General features: G+C 40.0%; 1 protein-coding gene across 4 annotated transcripts in view; it reads left to right on the top strand.

The window, feature by feature from the left end:
• sobpa (sine oculis binding protein homolog (Drosophila) a) overlaps positions 1-18,477 on the top strand; it is a 56,341-nt gene that overhangs the window by 15,665 nt on the left and 22,199 nt on the right. For 2 of the 4 annotated variants that reach the window (XM_033643066.2, XM_033643064.2), the window contains exons 2-5: positions 3,594-3,714; positions 4,979-5,188; positions 10,067-10,218; positions 12,856-12,879. In XM_033643066.2, the coding sequence (XP_033498957.1) occupies positions 3,594-3,714; positions 4,979-5,188; positions 10,067-10,218; positions 12,856-12,879 (507 nt within the window). The remainder of the gene's footprint in view (positions 1-3,593; positions 3,715-4,978; positions 5,189-10,066; positions 10,219-12,855; positions 12,880-18,477) is intronic. The other 2 variants (XM_033643067.2, XM_033643065.2) reach the window with 1 other exon arrangement.

Genomic DNA, 18,477 nt, shown 5'->3' with positions numbered 1-18,477 from the left:
CGTCCTGTACCTAGGGCTAATTTAGTAAAAATTGGAGCCTGATGTGTTTATCATTATAAGAAAATTTTACAGAAATGCATTCAGCAGCCATATGTGGAAAACATTACTTACAGCGCAGAGGACCAGTGTTCCCTCTGATCTGATAGTTTAGTGACCTGTGACTAATAATGTATCACACAGACCAAATAATTACAGCAGATTCATCCTCTGTCGCTGCTGTAGTTTGTTTCCAGAAAGAACATTTTCGTTTATGTTTGAGAGTCAAATGATAGCTGAACCATCCACCACAGTTTAGGGTTCAGTGAATAGACACTTCTGGGAATATTCCAGCTGAGAGGTGTGTGGTGATAATGGACTGTATGCATTAGCAGGGTTATGGTTTTGTTTGGAGTACAGTGTTTATTGACTGTGTTGTGAGAGGCTGTTATGGAGGAAATACTTTTATGTTCCACCTGCATAGAGTTGTATTTATTTTTGCATATCTGCATTAACTATCTGCATATCACTCTGCAGTGCTGTACTGCTGGAGAATGTTGATATCTTTGTAACTGCTCAGTGACAGCTGTTATACAATTTGGCTATATATTAGTGTTTTTAATGTGGTGTAATTGGTTGTTCAGAATAGTGTACTATAATGCACTGTTGTTACTATCATTTAGTGTATTTACCTATACTCTAATATGGTGGTAATAGATACAATACAAAGTTTTTACAAAGTCAAAATCTCAAGGCACACCTGTATTTACATCTATGCACAGCAGCCTCTATAACATGTTATCACTATTATCACGACATAAATGTTTGTTTTTATGTACTAATATTAAAAACAATTGACAACCAACTATTATTCATGACATATTTATGAACAAAATGATTCAGAATGATTCATTAAATGTTTTAAAATCCATCAAAGCACCAATAACGCACCCATTTAAATGGGAAATAATGTAAGATAATCTCAGATAATGTGATATATCACACACTTATAATTCCCTCACACGAATGGTGGCAAAAAGGTTCCCTGTAAAGGTTTTTTAAATTCAATTAAATTCAGTTAAATTCAATTACATTTTTTTAAAGGGAGAGTTTGCCCCTATTAAGAAATGGGCGCGCACGACATACTGATACAGTCAATTAGAAATTCATTCATAACTTTTTGTATAGGCCCAGTTGCATATTGCAATGTGTGCTTACCACAAAATCCCACGGCACACCTGGATTGACATCATATTTAAGCACTTAAATGTTGAAAACCACTCACAGGCTGAGCCAGGTCTCCTAGAAATGACATTTATATTCGACTGTATTGAAACAGCAAGTACATTTAGAGGGGAAACATAATGCAGAGGCAGTTATGTTTTCTATCAACATAATGAGGAAATGTCACTAATTAGCATCCCTGGCAAGTTGCAAAAATATGTTTATTGAACGTATCAGCAAAATGTTCACTGACAACATATCTCAGTTGTTTTTCCGCCAGAGTAGGCAATCTTGCAATACAGTATCTAGTCCTTTTTTTTTAAATTAACATTTAACCGAAATCCTGACATTTCCCTAACCTTAACCACAGTGCATGTGTTGCCTAAACTTTAGACAAGAGTCTTTGTTCTTACTTTTTTTTTTTTAAATTTTAGGGATATCACACAATTTTGTCAGACTTATTCACTTGTTTGCCAGAGAGTCAGGTAAGAACATTGATACCACTCTCACGTTTGTAACCTAAATATCAAGATGAAGCAGGCAATTAGCTTAGCTTAGCATAAAGACTGGAAACAGTAGGAAACAGCACAGAGGCTACAGTAACCCTGACAGAAATGTGATTTGTAGATTTTGCTCTTTGGTTTTTGTACAGTATCAACAAACGAAATGCAATGTACTAATTAATGACCTTTAAAGGCACTGCTTGGTTGTTGTTGTTGTTGTTGTTGTTTTACCTTAAGACAGACACAGGTTTGCTGTTTCCCCATGCTTGCAGTCTTTATGCTAAGCTAAGATAATTGGTCACTGGCTGTAACTTCACATGAGAATGGTATTGACCAGTGAGTGATATCCGCAGGTTTATCTAAAAAGTGAAGTCAATGGAGAAATGCCTTAAACCTGCTTTCTTTCTATTTGCCAGCAGGGGGCGACTCTACTGGTTGCCAAAAAAAAAACAAAAAACGTCCACGCAAAAATGACCATACTTCTCACTTGATTTATTACCTCAGTAACATTTTCTTAATGAATTTATGGTCTCAACTGTCAGTTTCAAGTCTTCTTAGTACTACAGCATGATGTTTATTTTATAAATTATGGTCCCATTTAGAGTAAAATAGATGATAAAGTGAGATATGCTTCAGGGCGTGGCTTGCTTTTGATTGACACGTCGCTGCCATGGTTGTGTCCTAAGGTTCTCAGTCAGATCCACCCCTCCGTCATCAGCAACTCCACCCTCTCATCCAAATATGGTCACTTCTGGCCTCAAAAACCAAGATGGCGGCGGTCAAAATGCCAAACTCAAGGCTTTCAAACAGTTTCCCACAAACCAGTGAGTGACATCACTGGCTACAGCCATTACTTATGGTGCTATCAGTCATCTAACTCTCCACCAGAATGCAAGTAAATGTGTTTCCAAAAATTCTGCACTATTTTTTCAGTAATCAGAGGCCAAACAGTGGGTCAGTCATTCCACACTGATGCTGCACAGCAACTGAGAGGGAAACAAAATGAGAAAACTGTATTGCTTTTTAGCCATGACACAAAAAAGTGTGGTCTACTCAAGTCTAGTCTTTGTTGGTGGGTTCCTCAGCTTCGGCTTCCATGAATCAGAGGTCCATTTAACCCGTGTGCCATTTCTGGATGCAGAGACAACATTTTCAACCAATCAGATAAGCTGTAGAAAGAGGAGGGAGCTTTATGAAGTCAAACCCTTATCTCTGCTGTCACTGTGTCTTTGCTGCGCAGTGGTTTCTATTTTACTGGGTTGTGATAAGTTCTCTATGCTGGCAAGTGTGCTGTGATAGGGCTCTTATCAGAGTCTTTATTACATCCTCCTCCTACTTTATTGTGTCGTGATAGGGGCCATTAGTTCAGCCGGATTCACAGAATGCAGTGCTCAGACAGAGTATAGACCGAATTAACCCCAATTAGGTTGACCTGTATTTATGAAGAAGAAAAAACTACATCATGGTTTTCTTGGGGCACAGCTTTACATTTTGAGCATATCTCTGCCTAATTAGTTGATAAAATGTGGTATTGTGGTCGAATCTAAGGTCAAAGCTAGCCTAAGCTCGCCTTAAAGTCAAGGTCTCAGGGGAAGAAAAGCAAATGCAACATTTGTTGATTGTTGCATTTGCTTTTATACCTAGTGACCTCAAATCTTATTTATCTTCATCCTGTTTTCCAAATGTCAGGATTTTTATTTGGGTAACATTTATATTTTTTGTGATAGTATAAAAGGCTTCAGAAATTACTCACCTTTAATTTCTCAGTATTTATTTACTAAATCACTCTTATCTCAACTTGTACTGCAAGAATTACAACTCAAGGATGATATTGTCTTTCAAAGCTAGTTTGAGTGATTCCTGCATGAATGCCTGCTGTTTGTGTTGCAGAGTTTTGCAGAGAACACCATGAACGAGCTGTTGGGCTGGTACGGCTATGACAAGGTGGAGCTGAGAGACTCTGACAACCTGGAGATAGGGGAGACGCCACAGCACATCTCTGTCCTCAAAGGTAAGGAACTCTAACATGCAGTACAACATTTTGATGATGTTTTTTTTTTTAAATTAAAGCAGCTACATTTTTGCCTGGCTGGTGCGGCAGTCAACATTCTCAACTGCATCATTTTACACAGTGAGACTGCATGCTGCATTAGGTAATATCATCAGTGAGAATATTAAATGCCATGAATTGATCATGAAACATGTAAAACATATGGTATGCTCAACATGACTGTTAGTTGCACTTGTGTCAAAGGCCCTTAAAGGGACAGTTCACCCTAAAATCAAAAATACATATTTTCCCTCTTACCTGTAGTGCTATTTATCAGTCTAGATTGTTTTGATGTGAATCGCAGAGTGTTGGAGATATCGGCAATAGTGATGTCTGCCTATAACTAGATGGCACTCGGCTTGTGTTGCATAAAGCGCAAAAAATATATATATTTGAAAAAGCAGTGTCTTCTTCCAGAAATCATGACCCGGTTACTCAAGATAATCCACAGACCTTGTTGTGAGCAGTTTCATGTAGGAACTATTTTCTTTCTACACACTACACCCACCAACTATATTATCGCGCAGAAGGAAGCGTGCATCTACTCATGGACAAGAGGCTCTTGTGACAGCACGAGATGTAAACATTAATGGCATCCTCCTCGGCTGAGCTGTAATGTTAGCTATCTCAGTGGTGCTGGGTGAGGTAGCAGTAGATGCACACTTCCTTCTGCATGGTGTTACAGTTGGCAGGTGTAGTTTGGTAGAAAGAAAATAGCACCTACACAAAACTGCTCACAACAAGGTCTGTGGATTAACTTGACAACCTTGTCATGATTTCTGGAAAGAGTCATTGCTGTTTAGTTTTTAAAATACATATTTTTTGGCGCTTTGAGCACCACAAGCCGAGTGCCATCTAGTTCCATTATATTTGAGAGAAGGCAAATATCTCTGCGGCTGATATCACCACCACTCTGCAATTCACAGCGAAAAAATCTAGACTGATAAACAGCACTACAGGTAAGAGGAAAAACATGTATTTTTGATTTTAGGGTGAACTGTTCCTTTAATCCTCATTGTTGCTCATTCAGTCACTAATTCTTTGGGGGGCTTCAAACATAAACCCTTCCAAACCCAGCTTAAAAAACAGACATGCTTCTGTAGTGCGGTATAAAGTGATTTTAGGCTCACTGGTCTCTTACATTATGGGAGGATTTGCAGTGAGTGCCACAGCATCTCATCAGTTGTTCAGTAACTCTTTATTTTGCTCAATTTCCCCTCACTAGAAAACTTGTTGCCAAAAATCCCAGCTTCAACAGAGAGCAGCGAAGGCTCCCCGGATCGAGCCAACAGCTCCCACTCTTTGCCAACCTCCAGGAACGGAGTCACAGAGTCCTCCACCACACCGTCCACCTCCATGCCCAGCACCAAGGAACATGGCAACCTGCCCATTATAGTCCCCATGATCCCCCCACCACTGATCAAGCCCCCTGCAGGTAGGGAGTACTGACACCATTTTGGAAACACACCTACGGGAGGTGAATTGGAAAGTAGCTTGTACAAGTCTGTATTTGTTCAGAGAAAAAAGTAACAGTAAAAAACTGTATCAAACTGTACTTAAAAAGGCCAAACCAGCCCACCTCCAGAGCTGGTGCATAAAGTTTCAACTGCTTTATGCGTACTCGTGTGTGTGTGTTTTGAACAAGGCTACATTTTGCATTTCCAAATAGATCAAGGTCATTTTCAGCTCATTGCAGATTGTTGATGTATTTGCCCAAATGCACAAACACAAAGCACACACAGACATTTCTCCAGTCAAAACTGGCGTAGATCTCGTCCACAGTTGTTCTCCGGGCAGATTACAATGTGATGAAAGTATAAACCTTCTTGCTGATTCTTCAACACTTTGCAGGAGAGCAGAGAGTTTATGCGACATGAAAACTTTCTGTCTTTGCAATGGCACGAAAGCCTCCAAACCAGGCGACTAATGAGCTAGCTACCTGCTGTACACCTTGTTTTCCTCCACCTGCCCAAGTGTCAATATAACCCCATCAACTCTCTGAGGATATGTCCGGGTTCCTCGGCCAGACAGAGGGCTTCATTATCCCTTGCGTCTGCTGTGGCACAGGAGGTTGGTACGCCCCGGCGGAGGGAGCGTTCGCCTTGGCATCGCCCAAGAGGAGTCCCCGCTGGCCCTGCCTAGGCGGGGAAACAGATGGTGTGGTCCCAGTTAAAGCCCAGTACCAACCCACCACCCGGCCGACACCCCCTTCAACTCGCCCCTCCACCCCCCACTCCCACCCTCACACATATGCTGAATTATTCATGTGCCCCGCAAAATCCGACAAAGGACCTTTTGAGGTGCAGGTACGGCGGATGATGGTGGCATTTAGTATGGAGGCTACATAATTACTGGCGTGTTTTTTTCCCCCCTCATGCAGATGTGAGTGTTTTGAGATGGGCTTGTTACGAGGTGCCAGGATGTGGGGAAGGCAAAAACAACTCCACCTCAAGATGTCTCTTTGTATGAAAATGTTGAGATATTGTGAAAGATGTTGTGATTTTTTATGTTGGCCTTCGATCCTGTTCATTATGCTGTGGTACAGACATTATTCCGAGCAATGTACAAACCCTGATCCACCCACCCAGTCAGCCCAGAATGTCTTGTTTTTCTGTTATCACTGCAGTGGGCAGCAATCCAGATAGACACAAAAAGGCAGAGAGACTATGAGATAGAGCGTAGAGGAGAGGAAAGACATAAAATATGCATGTTGGGTCCACTGCGCTATCTTTAGGGCCTCTGGGAGTTATTTCCTTAATTGTGAGTTAGTCTTTACTTAAAATCTGATGGCCCCGTCGATCCATTAAGCTCAACAAGAGGTGAAAAGCCTGGCCGGCGTGCGATAAGGAGGTGAGCGGGGGTGAAAGACTAATGGGCCTGCGTCTATTCGCCCTCACACCCGCGTAGTCATAATGTGATAATTGGGAGATACTAGAGGGAATCTCGGAGGATCTCTCTCATTGCAACAGCGACAGCACTAAAAGCCCGCAGCTCATCACCGGCAGTCACAGTTTACCACAGAAGAGGCATTTCACTGTCGCTGAGGGTCTGTTAAAATAATTTGTTGCCCACACTGACCACACAGCTCCATACCTCCGAATCAAAGGTTAAAACGAGGAGCTGGTTTTGAAGCCATTAACGTGGATTTCAGTGGATTACACTTTGTTCTCAAAGAAATGTTTTGAGGATAAAATGAATTTCATTCGAAGGAGGGCTGTGTTGAGGTCCTGGTTGTGTTCTCTCTGACCTTTAAATCCACAATTAGTTTTTTGAACGCCTTCTTGTTGTATTTGTACGGAGAGCTTAGGGCCATCCCTCCACAAAGGTCATGAAAAGTGTTAGGAAGGCTACTTTTGAAATGAAATAGGCTACATTATTAGTTACACTGAAAGATGTGATAAGCAATGTAACTATTTTAACTGCATCATCAAAGTTAAGCAACTTATTTCATTTGATTACTTTTTGTATGTGCAGCAACTAAACAAGCTTTACACTACAGTGATGTTGCAGCTCCTTTTTTATTTCAGAGGGGAAATAATTTTTATTTTTGTAAACCCATTCATTTAAAAGCATTCTCGTCAGACGACATGGCCACCCACCTTGGTGTGGTCAGCTGGTCGCAGGTATGGCAGACTCAGATTGCAGAGGGGGAACAATGGTATTGATTTGACTAGCAGATGAGAGGCAGAGCAAATTCAAATAAGAAAACTGTTCAAAAACAGTGCTCAAAATTTGAGTGCACACTGCCAAATGAATGGAGCCTATCTGGATGTAGAGACAGCTCCTTGATGGTTTGCACTCAAATTTATCCCAAAGCCTTTGCTGAAATGCGTTGTGTAGAAATATGCCAGAAATATTCCTGCATGGCAAAAAAATGCAAAGCAACAGAATGAAAATTATATTCTACATAAAAGCATTTCTTAAAAGATAATATGTCTGAATGTAACCCCTTTGTAACATTTTAGCAACTGTAATTTCATTACATGTGTTATTTCAGTAACTGTAACAGATTAAATTTACATATATTTTTCATTTAATTATATAACTCTGTTACATGTGGCTAGTTACTTTCCAATGTTGGACATGACTTTAGACAAAGCAACATTATCTGTAAAATAAACCTACACACTTACATATATCAACTAATAAATAGTAGAACAATCATACATGGACTTAATTTCACTGCAATCCAACTCAACTGCTGCAAAAATGCCCATACACATACAAATATACACCCACAGACACAAAATACCAAAAGCTAGTGTAATGGTTGCTTTTGTCAATATTTGTATTTGTCACCTTAATTCTACATGCATACTTTTCTTTGGTATTATTACTCACACATATAGGTTTAAACTATTATATTGGGATTTCTGAAAGAAAACTACCAATAACCATTGTCTCATTTGTTTCTTTTTTTCTAACTGTGCCCATTTTATCATTTACTCCCTTTCTATACGTGACCATTTAACATAACAACTGTCTACAATCACCATGCGCTTTGTCGTATCATTAACATCCTATAGCTGTAACCTTATAGACCTTTTCATTGGCCCCTGTTTATTTCCTGTCAGATACTGCATTAACACACATTGCAACAGGAAATAGTCTACAAAGAATGTTTATGTTTCCAAGTTTGAAAAGGTCTGTATCAGTGGTTCCCAACTGGTCCAGCCACGGGGTCCAGATTTCTCCTTGGTTAGTTCAAGATCAATGCAGTTTATTCTGTTCAGTGTCATACTTGCATTTGGCCATGTAGTCAAGCTAGTTTGTTGTCTCTGTTAAGTAGCTGTCTGTAAGTCACTTAAGCAGGAAATGGCACTTCATAATAAAAGCTCTGTGCCAAAAATTCACTGCACTTAAAAATAAAATGTGTTTTTTCAAACTTGGCACATTTGCAGTTCACTTGTGGTCCGTTTAGAATGGACTTGCGACCCACTTTTGGACCGCAACCCTGCAGTTGGGAACCACTGGTCTATATGACATGACACTGTGTCTTCTATTTCTGCTTCTTTTTCCTTATGCTTTTTTTTCCATTCTCTCTGACCTCAGAGTGACCTCATCATGAATAATTTGGGACCAAACGAGGAAGACCCAAAAAAACAAAATGAAACTGTGTGGAGTGTGTGGTAGATGGATGCATGGGGTTTCAGATCAGGTCACTTTGGATCAGAGTTGTCATAAATACCTTCTTGGATTTAACTTTTATTAACCCAGATGTATTGTTCTGTGAAACAAGTCAAGTTAAATTTAATTATAGAGCACTTTTAAATATAGCAAACATTGACCAAAGTGCTTCAAAAAGGAATTAAATTAAACAGAGGAACGATGAAATAAAAACAGTCATAAATAAGAGAATATAAGAAGAAAAAAAAGCATACACCATCTTGATAGATTCATGACGCAAAAAGCAGCAAATTAAAAAATGAAATAAAACCGGAGCACAGTCATGGTCAGGCATGAAAAATCATGATCACGTTGAATGGAGAGCCGTGATTGGTCCCCTAATCTGAGGGATCGGGAGGTAAATGAATAAATATCACCCATTTGACATTTATGTTGCAACACAAACTATGAGAATTATTTAAAAATTCTCTGTGATGCTGTAATACACTCACACAACATGCAGCAGGGACACCACACCCTCTGTCTCAGCCTCCATCGACTCCAGCATCATCAAAGCACATCCTTGTGTCCACTTCAGGTTCTTTAATACCCACAGAGCACAGCCACAAATAGGCATCTTCCCATGTCCCCGGCTCATCCGGTTCTACATTTACCCATGGCAGGCCTTCATTATAAATCCTGCAGTGGTTTTGTGGCTTGAATCTTGAGCGGATTTAACCAGCTCTAGCTGGGCTGAGTCTGTGGAGTTAATGCCTTTTGGTCCTTGTGTTTAATACATCTAGTTGTTTCATGCATGTTTATAGTCTCCACCATGGACTTGCACTTGAAATATAATACATGTCACTCTTGCTGAAGCATATTTTGTAATAAAAATCAGACTACATTGATCGAAGTCATAACATAAGGTCAATTTTGATTATAATGTCAAACATAATGAGTAGTAAATAGTAGCTTTTCATTTCTGTGAGTGTGTGAAAACTATAATAAAGTAAAAAGGCGTTTCAATAGAAAAATAAAATAAAATAAAGCCCAAGTCAAAGTTTTCAGAATGATCCTTTGTGGTGGCTGAATGCTCAGGATAATGGATTGTGATTTAAAAAGAGACTGTTTAGGAAAGAATAATTGTTTTTCCTCATTAAATTACACAATGAGCTCAATCCACTTTCACTATTGGCTGTTTCTTTAGATGAAGATGCATCCAACGTGCAGATCATGTGCGCCTGGTGCCAGAAGGTCGGCGTCAAACGCTATTCTCTGAGCATGGGGAGTGAGCTGAAGAGCTTCTGCAGCGAGAAGTGCTTCGCCGCCTGCCGCAGAGCCTATTTCAAGAGAAACAAGGTAAAAATCCTCCCTTCTCATCAGCTGGACACTTTACTGCAATGTCTAATAGTCTTTGCACAGATACAGTATGACACAAATCAGCTGGCAAGTGCATGTGATTGTCATAAAGGCCCAGAGGAGAGTATAAGTGTGACATCATGGTTCCAAAAATTCATAAAACAAGCATGAAATGAATCTTTATATTGCGATATATTCTTGTAAGCACAAAATGTTTCGTTATCATGTGGTGAACAAACATTGAGAGTAGCATGAACTGGATAGAATCCTAATGTCACGGTGTTTATCAGCTGTAAAGGTTCTAACATTTAAAGGATTAGTTCAACAGTTTGGGAAATTCACTTATTTGCTTTACTTTCAAGAATAAGATGACAAGATTCATACTGTTCTCATGTCTGTGTGTTAAATAGGTAGCTTGAGGTGGGAGGCAATTAGCATAGCTTAGCATAAAGACTCATAGTGGGGAAACAGCTAGCCTAGCTCGCTCCAGAATTCAAAATAAAGCTGCTAAAACCTTTAAAGCTCACAATCAACACAACAGCACAAATATGTAAGCAATTTGTGGTTTTACAGGGAGTTACTTTAACTATTTCTTAAAGAACAAGCGTATTTCCCAAAATGGTGCACTTTTTCTTTAAGTTGAGGCAAGTAAACAACTGTGGGTGAAGTTAGTGTTGAGTTAGGTTGCCATAATAACTTGGGTCTGAGTTAAGCCAATTACAACAGTTTGGTTAAGTTTTAGCAATGGTTATACTGTATATGAGAACTTGATACATGGTATAAACTGTATTCTATGACCCTGACAACACTCCTTTTCACTTTCTGAGCATCTCCTGTTTCCAGTCATGCCTGCGTAATTTACTTTAATCTTTTTGTGGAAGGGAAACAACTCTTCTACTTGCTTTTTACACTCATATTAACAAAATTTCGCAATAAAAAGGGGAAACACAACAACACACATTACATTATTTCTGAATTTAGGTGACACAGTGAATTGAGAGGTCATTTCAGCTAATTTCAATGAGGGAAAAAAACAGTTTATGTGATCTGTGGACAACTCACTTAACAACCCAATTGCTTGAAAAACTGTTGGCATCGTATATTTCTGCAACCAAGGACATGTTACATGTGCATGTTATTATGTAGCAGATACGTTTCAATAATGCTGTGGTAAACATGTCGTTAGGTTTTAGGCACAAAAACCAATTGATTATGGTTAGGAAAAGATCACGTTTTTAGCTTAAAATACCCGGTTATGTGCCACAATCCCTGCTAGAAACACAGCACCGTCTTGGTAAAAAAACAATCACTTTTTGTGCCATGATTCTGGCTGGAAGCACGGCAATTTCTTAAAAAAAAAACAACCACTTACTGTGCCACTATCCCTGCAGAAAATGCAGTGGTGTCTCAGTAACAAACAATTGCTTTTCATGCCACTGCCCCAACAGGAATTGCCACGATGTCGTGGTAAAAACACAACTGCTTATTGTGCCACTTTCCCAGCAGGAAATGCAGTGGTGTCTTGGTAAAAAACAACAGTTTTGCATGGCACTATCCCCACTGGAAAAACAGCTACATGTTGCTACAAAACACCCACATTTGGTGGTTAAAAAGCTGCTAGAAAAGCACCAATGACTCGCTAAGTCACAACCAGTTTTGCTGCTGGCTTCGAACAGTGGTCTGCAGTAGTCTGCAGTTTGGCATCCGTCTCACTTAGGTGACACTCCAGCAACCATCCCCTCTACATCCCGATGACAAGGTCAACTCATACACTACTTCACTTTAGAAATTTTGATGTGATACGTATGAAACGTGCAAATGTAACATATTTGTGGTTTGCTGAATATGCAATGCCAAAATGTCTTCTGGAGACAGGACTGGACCAATAGATTTAGCAGATCAGCCAGTCTTAGTGTTAACAGACACAGACAAATTTTCACTAACCTATCTTGACCAAGGGGCAAACAAGATTTGTGACTGACGGTCAGCTAACATGATGGTGTATCAGCTAAGTTGCTAAAATTATTTACACACAAAACTTGTTTCGTTGTGTCTTCATGTTTTGTGTGTAAATGACGAAAATAAACTATGTCTAATAGGGTCTGTTGGGATAGCAAAGTTCAGAAGTTCATTGACTGTCTTTATGAGAGCAAGAGCAGAGAGCCTCTAATATGGCTGCCAGAAAATGTTACATCATCTGGTAAGCTCTTTATAAACATGCACTATATTCTGCTTCTGACAGAGCCAAATGAAGTTTTCATGACATTTTGATATTCTGTGAGCAGGAGCGTTATCTGTTGTAGCTTTGGCTATTATTACACTTAAGTCTGACTCAAGACAGAAAAAGGCCATTTTAACTAAAAGAAATTGTTTAGAATGTCAAGTTAAAAACCCTCTCATTACTTTTTCAGGTCTGGCTTGAATACAAAATGCATAATACATTCAACTAGAAACCACTGAGAATAAATCATGGAATTTTACTACAGTACAAAAACACCTTCAGGCAATCAACTCCAAAATGGCTTGGTCACCGCAGTGCATAAGATGCAAGAAGGCAAATATCAAAGTTGTTATTGTGTTCTCATTTTCCCCTCGATGACTGTAGTTAAACAATCTCCTTTCTTTCTTGTACCAAAGCTGGGATATATAAGGAATTACGCTGTGAGTATGACGTGTTTTACTCTCCTGCTTGTCTGTCCTGAAGTCAGTTATTCATCTGAACATAATCACTTTTCAAGCACTGCACTGGAGCAGGAATAAGTAGGGGTGCACTTAGAGTATGTCTGTTCATTTCAGTTGGTGATATCCAGTTTCTTTTCTTTTCTGACACTTTTTCCCAAAGCATGAGAATCAAGCTGAGCCTTGCGTCTACTGTACTGTTGCTCATACTATGTGTTTTTCATTTTCTACCTTAACATTTTAGCTCATTTACTTTTATAGAAAGTTTGTAGTTTCTCATCCTACTGAATGTTGAAATGGTGACAAATGATCTGTCTTGTCCTGGTGATGACAAGGAGAGCCTGACATGCTGAAACCTCGTGGGGGGAATGTGTCACAGTTGAAAAAAGCTATAGATCTTTATATATCAGATTAAAGCGCAGCTTTTAAACTGCTTTTATTTTGTTCTAAGAGCTTCAGAAGAGGTCAGAAAAAAAAAAGTTGATACAAGTCTTTGCCATTTGACACGCAACAAAGTTGACAAGGCAGCTACATATCAATCAGAGATCAATCGGGGAGGCTGTTAACATGACATCAAATGTAAGGCTGATGTGAAGAGAGCTCCCTGTTATAAGTCTGTGGGCCTTGTCAACAGTTAAACACATCCAAATAAAGTTTATATATAAGGAAAGTACGAGTCATTTAAAGGTTTTGTATTTTCCTTACTCTTACCTTACATATATCCTGTATAGTACATTCATAGTTTGTGACTTTCCTGGAGATGTTCATGGCGTTAAAGGTACACGGATGTGTGGTGAGAAAAGTATGAAAAAAGACAAAGATGCAGCAACACTCTCTCCAGTATTTTATGCTCTCCCCTTAATCAGCCTCAGACTTTTGACAGACGTTTCAAAGCATGTCCTCTCACTGCAGTGACAGCTCTTCATGCAAGTTATAGTTGAGGGAAAGTCTGAATTTCAAAGTGACAGGCTAAATCATATCAGTCTTAGCAGAATTTTTTTTTACCTTATGAGCTGTGATACACGGCCAGTCGACCTAACTGGTGTCCCAGCGTAACATTTACTATACAATTAATAGTTCCAAAATACCTTAATAATGCACATTTTTACTGTTTAATTATTGTATGATTGAAATTAGCACTGTGCTTGATGCAGTAATATTTGATTGACTTCCCTAACAAAGAATGTTTGCCACTGTAAAAAACATCCTCTACATCTTATACTGATACTGATACTTTGGAATTATTACTATAAGTAAATAAAATCAGGACGATTTGTAGACTCTTGAAAATTAAGGACATATTTGTATGGAAGCCCATTCTGCCAAAAACTTTTTGTTTTTCCAATTTATATAATAATGGATTGTTTTTCCTCATTATTATGACATATTATGTTAAAAATACTAAGTCATAATTATGAGATATAATTATAATTTTCATTTTAAGTGGCGGAATTGGGCTTCCATAATTTAAAGCCATAAATAGTTGAGCTGGGGATTTAACCTAGGACCTTAGATTTGAAAGCAAATGTAAAATATTTAGTAACCTCTGCACACTTTCTTTTGACAGTGTTATTTTAGTGTCAGAGCTATTTTCTGTTTCTTGACATGCCTTCCTATTAGCACTTCTTTTTTGTATGATTCCTTGATTTCCAAAATTAGGTGACACAGTTGACTCTTATCTCTAGCACTGCTATATGCAGGAAAACTGTCGAGAGGCAATCTGTCTTGATTTTAAAAACATTGTTTTGCCATTTTTATGTGACCAGGCAGCAGGAAGACTTGGCAAACCAATCAATCTTAATGTTACAAGAGACAACTAGCTACTTGCTAACTCACAAGCTACTTAAATGCAAACCTTAACATCTACTTAATATCTTTTAGCCTACTAATGGACAGATAAAATTTGCAGGACTTGGTAACCTGATGCTATGGTGTTCCAGCTTAGAAGCTAACATTATGTAAACACACACAGCCCTCTCATCCCCAGGTCATCAAATACCTACGCTTTGTCACACCTCTCTGCGTGTGATAATGACGCTAAAGGCACCCCTTAGCATCTTTATGAGACGCACACATAGACTGTATAAAATAATGGATGTAGCTACCATGATGTCACCCATTGGTTTGTGGACTGCCATTCTGTAGTTTTGATACTGCCTGTCAGCCTGTCACTCAAGCAGCTTTGCCCTTAAATATGCGTAACTTTGGGCCTTAGTAAATTGTAAACAGCTGGGTTATATAAAAATTCACCCCAGTACAGTTGTCATGAATGTTGACATTAGCTATAGAGACCAAAACCATTTTTTGTAACAGGCTGTAAATGTGTTAATTTATGCTGTAAAGTTGTGCATTTTAACATGGGGGGATTACTCTGTTTCGGAGACAGCCTCAAATGGTTAGTAGATGAACTGTAACATTCTGCACTTCCGTATTGGCTTCATTTTTCAACCTTTGAGGTTGCCGCTTGGACACACTAACCTTTCAGCTTACTTTAATGTAAACCCATAACCCATGCGGCAATACTTGATGCTGAAAACTGAGATAGTATAAAGAGCGAGAAAGTCCACGCAGAGTGGAAGGGAGGGGAGTGGGATGGGTCAGACACAAGACAATACCTACACACAGGAGACTGCAGTTTATGTCCCATCGTGACACGTGTTAACCATGTGTTACACTTTCATTCAGCTGTGCGTCAAGTGACGCGCCCTGTGTGTCACTATGAGACGCCGTGGGGCATGACAAAATGTTGGTATATGATGGCCCGGGAATGAAAACAGGTTGATACACAATCATTTTTCTGTGAAAACCACACAGACCTAAAGAAGGTCTATCTCTGTTGAGTTGCCCAAGCGAGATAGTGGGTGTGGTAACCAACAGTATCATCCAGCAGATCTCTCTGAAAATGAATCTTGGTGATGGTCAATTTTGTTTTATCTCAATTACAATAATGTCTATGTTACTGTTATTAATTAGTGTTAAATATGTCATGTGGCTGCTTTGAGATTTGAGCTACTTGAGGAGAGCACCTTTATTGGATCTATGCGTGAGCAGAACAGATTTGTACAAATATAGTCAACTGACATCATCAGTGTTTATTGCACTTATCGCACAGTTTATAGAATTAATATCATTTTCATACACACATTCCTGTTAGAAGCCAGTCAGCCATATTGGATGTTTCCTTCATCCATCAGCAGAATGCACATGTTCAAACATCACAAACACAGGAAAGGCCTGCTCTGCCACAGCGGCTCAGATTCTATATTTTGTCTGGCTCTCTCACATTCATGCAGGCCATTTGTGTAAGCGATACCCACATGTTTCTTTTCTCATGCACCCACAAGGTTGGCCACAACAACACGGCCTGCAGGCTTTCTTTTTTTCCAACTGAAAAGAAAAAAAATCGTCATGGCTGAAAAGAAGTATCTCATGTCTGCGTGTGCTTTGGATCGGTGAGAGGAGACGTGGGGGAAGAGGGGAGGTGGGGGGGGGTGGGGGGGGGGGGTGGGGGTGTAGGGGGCGGGCAACGACTCTGGCATTATGTTGCATGAAATATCTTCAGCTGCCTCATCCATGAAACCCAATCCCCTCCTAGGGTGACTATGGTTGCTACTTTCTCACATCTTGGCATAACTCTATATAATGCAGTGTGTGTATGTGTGCGGCGAAAGATGATTGATAGTTTAACTGGGGCTAATCACTTATGTGCCTGTTTACTGTATGCCTTAAACTGCTGGATTAGTTTGTATGGAAGGTGCTGCTTCCTCGCCGCTCGCACCACTCAATTATTCTGTCTGTCACCTCACTCTGCCTGCTCACTTCCATTTACTTTTTGACTGTCCACTATTGATCCAGACACATAGCTCGGCTCTTTTTTTCTTGTTTTGTCATAACTTAGGGTGTGTGTGTGTCTCGCTGGTTTGCGTGGCGAGCTCTGCAAAAGCCAGTTTGAGTGGAAAGATACCAACAGAGGATTGACACGTACAACAGCCACCTTATCGGACAGTTTTTGGGGGGATTAAAGGCATTAATTTAAAACGCGGGGTGGAGTTTTGCTTTCAGCTGTAGGTAGAAGCTGCTCAACTGTCACGCTTTTACACGCAGCCATACGGTTTCTCCCGCTATCTTACACCCACACATACACTGATAAACATGCTTGCTCATTGGACACAGTGCCAAGATTAAGTTAGGCAATTAGCAGTGATGAATTACCTCCTGTGAGTGTGTGAAGCATGGCGGCAAAAAAAAATTTGTAGGTGAGAGGATGCTTTGCTTTCTCATTGTCAGTCAGTCAGCCTTATATTGCACAGGGACACATATCGTCCACATATATCGTTAAGGAGTTGGTTTGACATCAATTGTGATGAAATGTTGTTTGTTGCTGTTGCAATCGCTCCAACAATCTGCTTTTCTCTGCAGTTTGGTTTGTGTTCAGGAGCTTTTGGGCTCGGGCTTCAGAAAAAGAAATGCTTACTGGCTGATTGTAGACTGGTATGTTGTGGTTGAGAAGCAGCTAGAGGGAGGACTAATTCAAATCCCCAGTAGAAAGAAGTTAAGAGTGGCTTATCATGTGTCATCTGCAGGGCGATTTATCATATTTTGTCACGTAGAATTATAGACAGCTCAATATACTTAAGTTTCCACATCTTTCTACATAAATGCAAATAAACATATGTACCATGTCTTCTGCTTCCACAATATTCAAAAAAAGGCAGACAGCGAGGAGACTCCAGGTTGCATTTTACAGGTCGTTTCTGCCGCAGCGCAGGGCTTTTTGTTCACACCACGAAATTCCCCCCCGGAGACCCCAGACCTCCATCAGTGTCTTTCCCCGGGAGCTCCCTCCAGGCGCGAGGGGGCAGAGTGCCGCTTCATGTCAGCCCAGAAATGTCACATCACCTCAAACACACACACACACACACACACACACACAAATGCCTCCTCCACACACAGCCCCATGCCCCCCCCCCCCCCCCCCCCGAACACTCCACAGCTTTCTTTGCATCTCCATCGGCTGCCAAGGAGGGCACGCACGCAAAATGAATAAGAGAGGAGAGAGTGACTGGGCGTGTATGTGTGTGTGTGTGTGTGTAACTGCGTCTTGTATATGTATGAATGCGCTTGTGGAAATTTTGTGTGTGTGATGAAGTGTGTAATGTGTCTGCATATTGCAGCTCAGGCTAGGAAGCCTTGAGGCCTGCCTGACACAGCTTCAGGGCACAGAGAGGAAGGTGATTATCTCATAGCTGCCAGCCATTCAGCTCAAATAAAGATAAAAAGTAACTCCGGCTAACTAGGCGTTGAGATTGTAAAAGTGGAGCCAGGCACGTGAACTTGCATGCTTTTGTGTCTTTTTTTAAACTTGTCAGTGTAATAACCTTGACTCAAGCGGAACATGTAGCTTGTTTTTAAATTTGCAGGCACACCTCATATTGCACATTTCAGGCTTATTGTGATGATGACTTTAAGCAAGGGAATACTGTTTGCAACCTTGTGAATTTACAAGAACAATTCACCAATTAAAAATTCACTCAATATGCCAATTGTTGTTATTCCAGAATGGCTTATGATGAGAATAGC

The sequence above is a fragment of the Epinephelus lanceolatus genome, chromosome 15, assembly GCF_041903045.1.
Source record: "Epinephelus lanceolatus isolate andai-2023 chromosome 15, ASM4190304v1, whole genome shotgun sequence".
In the NCBI taxonomy this organism is placed as follows: Eukaryota; Metazoa; Chordata; class Actinopteri; order Perciformes; family Serranidae; genus Epinephelus; species Epinephelus lanceolatus.
Note: the sequence above shows the minus strand (reverse complement) of the source record. Positions and strands in the feature narration are given on the sequence as shown.